General features: G+C 35.1%; 1 protein-coding gene across 2 annotated transcripts; it reads left to right on the top strand.

Moving 5' to 3' along the window:
- Window positions 1-1,370: 1,370 nt before the first annotated feature.
- Window positions 1,371-5,336, top strand: LOC116169279. 2 transcript variants are annotated; one of them, XM_031485441.1, is made up of 7 exons: window positions 1,371-2,266; window positions 2,327-2,399; window positions 2,450-3,113; window positions 3,163-3,549; window positions 4,346-4,502; window positions 4,560-4,693; window positions 5,010-5,336. In XM_031485441.1, the coding sequence occupies exons 1-5, from the start codon at window positions 2,172-2,174 to the stop codon at window positions 4,354-4,356; spliced, it is 1,230 nt and encodes a 409-aa protein (XP_031341301.1). In that variant the 5' UTR covers window positions 1,371-2,171; the 3' UTR covers window positions 4,357-4,502; window positions 4,560-4,693; window positions 5,010-5,336. The 2 variants fall into 2 exon arrangements, with proteins under 2 accessions (XP_031341301.1, XP_031341230.1); XM_031485370.1 differs by lacking the exons at window positions 4,346-4,502; window positions 4,560-4,693; window positions 5,010-5,336 and having other exon boundaries at window positions 1,372-2,266; window positions 3,163-3,695.
- The last annotated feature ends 670 nt before the right edge of the window (window positions 5,337-6,006 follow it).

Raw genomic sequence — 6,006 nt, 5'->3', positions numbered from 1 at the left:
GCCTACGCCCCTGTTTGTCTTCCTGATGTATTTTCTTGGCATTTTCTTATGGAAAGATAAATTAAGATTAAGATCGTTACATCCAGATTGGTAGAATACACTTACTTTTAGGCTCGCTTTTAGGTAAACAAACAAAACTAAGAAATTAGATCCACGACTATAAAGTAACACACCACTCAAACTAACCTCACAATGTCCGAACTAACAGCTGATTCTGTTACTGCCACACTTTCCCATACCAGTGCTGCCACACTTACCCTGTTGTTGTTAAAACACCAGTGATGCCTAATATTTTAAACAACTGATTCACAAACTGTAAATAGGTAGTTCCGAATACACATATTGCTAGGCAACAGATGGGGCAAACATTACACATAAGCACAAATGTAGAAATTTAAGTTTCACTTGTTAAATATAAATTTGAATCAAGTGCATTGATATTGGTAGTCCATTTTATCTGCAGTGGGATTTTGCTAAGGAAAAGTTGGACTCGTGTCTAGAGATACCAATTCTACTTTGGCTTTGGAGCTTCCGCATGCGCAATCAGTTGCTGTGTCCGTTTTACTGCAGGTACGGTTATTTGTAAGTTGTTTAACCGAGTAAACGTTAAAAATTTGATTGAGCGGTTGCGTGTACACTACCTGTTTTCATTGTAAACTATTGTTGGAAATGGTTGCGGTTTGTGAAATATGCAAAGTCACATTTAGCAAACAAAGTAATTTAAGGGCGCATGTAAAAAAGTTCCATCCTGGTAAGTAGTCTTGCTTTATTTTACTTTAGCTGACAGTAGTATAGGTACGTTACTTTACATTTTGACTTTCCATTCCATATTAGACGTCTATTTAATATTTATCTGTCTGAAACTTATTTTCAGATCAATTAACTAAATTAGCACCATACAAAACGTACAAATCAGCCGCAGTTTGCAATGGATGCGAGAAAAGTTTTGTGAAGTACTCAAATTTGGTACAACATGTAAAGCGATTCCATCCAGGTATTTTATGGCTAATTTTTTTTCTTTAACCTACTACCTTTGTGATTATATAAAAATAACTGAATTAACTGTACTTCTAACTATTACAGATAGAGAAGCAGAGTTGACGAAAGCCAAGAAGTATACACATGAGTGCGATAAGTGTAAAAAACATTTTAGTCATTTGAAAAATTTAAACAGTCACAACAAAGGTCATCACTCAGAAAGTAGTTCTAGCAGACGAAAATCTTTAAAATGCAGTATTTGCGGGTTCTCAGACTATTTCAGACACCAGTTATATCAACATTTTCAAAATATTCATGATATATCCATTAGCACCAAATCCATGGAATTTGCTAACATGGACGCCTTCACATTTTGGAAAGTACAAGAAGAAAAAGCAACTTGTTCCTTTTTATAAGTGAACATGGGTGGTACAGTACTGAGAAAAATAAAATTTTAAAATATGTTTGTCATCGATCTGGATATTATAAACGAAAAGGAAAGGGAATAAGGCATATAAAAACACAAGGGACAAAAAAAATAGATGGGTTTTGTCCTGCTGGAATAAAACTCACCGTATGTCATGTATCAGGAACTTGCTTTGTAGAATACACCAGCACGCATGCAGGACACACATCAGATAATCTAGGGCACTTGACTTTAACAACAAAGGAAAGAGAGAATTTTGCTCTGAAAATAGCATCAAAAATTCCATTCCAGGTAATTTTGGATGAAGTTAGAGATTCTATTTGCAATTCAGAACTGGATCGAACTCATCTTTTAACGAAAAAGGATTTGCATAATATACAGCAAACTTTTAATTTGAACAATGAAGCTATAAGACATACAAATGATGCCGTCAGCATAGAATCGTGGGTCAAAGAGGTCGAGAGTAGTGGATGTGTGTTGTTTTATAAACCTCAGGATATTTCCTTATTGGAACATCAAAATTTGAAAAAAGAAGATTTCATTTTGATTATTATGAATATGGGCCAACTAGAAATAAGTACTTGAAAAGTTTGCTGATGATTGCATATGCTTAGATGGCACTCATGGCCTCAATCCTTATGACTTTCAGCTGCACACACTCCTAGTTCTGGATGATTTACGAGAAGGGTTCCCTTGCGCATTTTTGTTTAGCAATCGATCAGATGTGGAGATTTTGGTTTTATTTTTTTCATGTATTAAAGAGAAAATGAAGAGACAAATAAAACCACGAGTCTTTATGTCAGACATGGAAAAAACATTCTATAATGCATGGATACGTGTTATGAAACCTGCAGATTTTAGGTATTTAAGGTTTACATTACAGTGTATAATTATAAACATTTATTTCTTTTTGTTTTACAGAATTTACTGCACATGGCATGTAGACCGCTCTTGGCGTAAGAATCTAAACAAAATTCATTCCAAAGAAAAACAGGTAAGTACCTAACTATGTATAAGTATAAATAATTTTGTTATTCATCTCAGGTTATGGTCTACAAACAACTTAGGACAATTCTGCAAGAACTAGACCAAAATGCGTTCACCCAAATGATAGACAATTTTTTAAGAGCGTTAGTAAATGATGCAGACACATGCGAATTTGGTCAGTACTTCAAAAGGTATTATACCGAAAATGTCGAAGCTTGGGCATATTGCCATCGCTTGCATAGCGGACTAAACACAAATATGCATATCGAGCGGATGCACGAGACTATTAAATATATTTATTTAAATGGAAAGGTAGTCAAGAGGCTTGATAAAGCTATAAATGCCCTGATGAAGTTCGTGCGAGACAAATTATTTGAAAGACTGATTACTTTAAATAAAGGCAAAATTTCCAGTAAACTTAAGGATTTACGAGCTAGGCACAAAACGAGTGAAGGCATGGATCTAAAGCTGGTAATGGTGACAGAGGAGGGGTGGGAGGTACCTTCAGCTTTATGTCAAGATTTGTATAAAGTGGAAGCGAGAAAAATTAACTGTACTTGCAAATTGGTGTGTCAACAATGCCATGCATGCATTCACCAATATTCCTGCTCGTGCATAGATTCCTCTGTTAAGTGGAATATGTGCAAACATGTACACCTAGTCTGCAGATTCCTTAATGACAGAAAAGAGCTCGAAGTCGGAAATATTACACAAGGGCCAGGTAAATTAGCACACATCTAAGACATCTTGTGATATTGAAATGTTTATAGTTCCAAATGCCAGTATTCTTCAAATTGATGACGGTATTTCCAGTAAAGTAGAGGAAGAGCAGAAAATACTTGCCGCTATTTCGCAAAATACATCAATTTCAGAAGAAAATCTCTATGACGAAAAAGAGAAATTAAAAATGGAGGTAATGGAACTAATCCATGATATCGACAAAATTTCAACAAGAGAGGAAATATCTGCTCTGAAGAAACTAGTGGGCCCAATCAAGCCAACATTACATGCAATACGGTTGCAACAAAGTCGTGATCTTCAACATTCAATGGGAGCAAGCTCCAAAGTACACCACAACAAAAACATTAAACAGCAGAGACGGCTTTTTAAAACGAAGAAAAAGACCAAGAAGGAAACTGTGGGTTTATCAAATCCAGGTACAGAAGAGATCAATCAAATAGCAATAAATCTGTTACAACTCAGTTGAACTTAACGTTAAATTACAATAAAGTTTTTATTTTCATTGCTTACACTCTTCTTCTGTTGCTTGTTCTGATTTGTAGGATAGGAGTTTTATTCATTTCTAGTTATTACCACACACTCGCACACTGTCAGCTCATTGACCGGCCGGATATCGTATTCGTGCAAAGCAAATACCTACAGCATGATTTTTTTTTCAGTTAAACGCGATTTCGGTTAGATAATACAGTTTCGGTTCGGTAGGTTCGGTTTTTACTTCATTTCCAGTCAGTTGAAATCACTGAGGAGCTTGTGGAAAGCGAGACGATTAATTCAAACCAGGGAAGTCTTCATTGTTTGTTTAAAATCGTCTTATATATTTCTAACCTCGCCAGATTGGGACTGGACAGAATTTGAATGTTCAGCCTTGGAACGATGTAATAATCAATAAAATAAATTCCAATACTACAAATGAACCGTATATAACAATTGAAATGACCGCGGAAGCTCATTGCGCATGCGGAAGCTCGAAAGCCAAAGTAGAATTGGTATCTCTAGACACGAGTAAAAGTTGGACATTAAACATATCAATTTTGTTACATAAATTTGTTGTTGGCTTAAGGAAATGTCCTCTCTTGTTTATGACTAGCCATTTTGGTGTTTGGGACCCTTTGTAATTTTTTTTTAGCTCTTGCCACACTTACCCCATTGCCACACTTACCCTGATTGACCCTACATTATTATCTCAGGTGTAATGAAAACTTCAATTTACAGCTAGAAAGTGATTATGAAGAATTGTATCCAGATTCCTCTATGAAAATGTATTCCGAACTGCCTCAGTTTAGTGAAAAGGTTCTCTCATACGCCAGAAAACAGAAGGATAAAGACATTCAGCAGCGTATAAAAGAAATAGACGAAGAAGAAAGTGCCGGTAGGTAAATCGGCATATCTCTATGCAGTGTTGTCATAGACGTTATTTTTCTTATAGATGTGAAAAATTTGAAGTGTCTCTTCCTTTTACCCTTTTTGTTGGGAATGCGGACAATTAAACGAAAGAAGGGGCAAAAATGTTGGAGACCTTCAAAAATAGAAGTCTCTGAAGGTTTTGTTATCCATTTAAAGGTAATACATTTCTTTAATTTGAGAACAGAACAAAAAAAGTTAAAAAAACGCATTAAATACGACATACAGCAGTGGACACATAACCTGGCGAGGGGCCGAGTCGACTTAGGCATTGAATAGAAAATTAAGTAGGTACCTATATTAATGATATGTAAACTGCAACTGCAACTTACGTAGCACGTCCTCTCACTGCCGCGAGTTGAGCTTCTTATAAGGTTATGCTCCAGCACTCTGCAGTAGTCATCTACCTATTTTCTAAACTAGCATTAGGTTACACTTTTATTTTTTGTTCTTAACTAGAAATATATTGTTACAGAGCATCAGTGAATTAAAAACAATTGTTGAGGCCAAGGTTAACAAGCTTGATAAATTTGGCTTGACGCTTCAGCCTACTCCGGTTCTTATTGGTGAGGAAATCTCCACAATAAGGGATTCCTATGTGTACGTTTCCGGTCACCTCTATCAGGTCTCAACTCCAATAAAGGCTATTGACATATGCTTTAAGGTAATTCACGCTGTTCACGCTCTATACCCGTATGAATCAGAAACAGTATGGTTGCTACTGCAGAAATGTTTATATGGTATTATATCTGAATGGGACAAAAATTTCATAAGTGTCAATTTGCTTATGCAAGATTTGGGATATAATAAATGGATATATAATCACATTTATGTTATATTTGATAGATTTGTGTATTTATTAATATTTTTTTAACGCTGGGTAGGTAGATGCTTAGAAATTATACAAACATGCCAATCTGTTTTGAATGCACACATGTTTTTCCATCAGTAGGTACGCTTGCGAAACACTTTAAATTTGTTCACAGATTTCCGTTTAATTACAAGTACAGATGCCGAGAAATTAATTGCTTGCGAGATTTTGGGAATATTAATTCATTTAAAAAACATATGCGTAAACATACAATTAAAGAAACTGCAAATTCCGAAGATGAGTTAAATAAGAGACCCATATCACATCCCCCATCACTTTGTAGTACAGTACAGACAGAAAATGTAACTGCCAGTGATACAGAATTTGGTGACGAATGTAATTCTGAGTTTTCATTAGATGATTTTAAATGTTTGTTCAGAAACCATATTTTACAGTACGTTGCAAGGCTATATAGTTCTTCAGTTTTACCTCGGTCTCATGTGCAGAGCATAATCATGTACACAAACGAATTATTTGGTAACCATTTTATAGAGATGACAAAAAAAATTATTTTAAATATTATTAGCAAAATTGAAAGTACCGTTCAGGATCATATTGTTAATGAAATAGATAATGTTTTTAAAATTTTGGAAAATCCATT

The sequence above is a fragment of the Photinus pyralis genome, unplaced genomic scaffold, assembly GCF_008802855.1.
Source record: "Photinus pyralis isolate 1611_PpyrPB1 unplaced genomic scaffold, Ppyr1.3 Ppyr1.4_LG1, whole genome shotgun sequence".
In the NCBI taxonomy this organism is placed as follows: domain Eukaryota; kingdom Metazoa; phylum Arthropoda; class Insecta; order Coleoptera; family Lampyridae; genus Photinus; species Photinus pyralis.
Note: the sequence above shows the minus strand (reverse complement) of the source record. Positions and strands in the feature narration are given on the sequence as shown.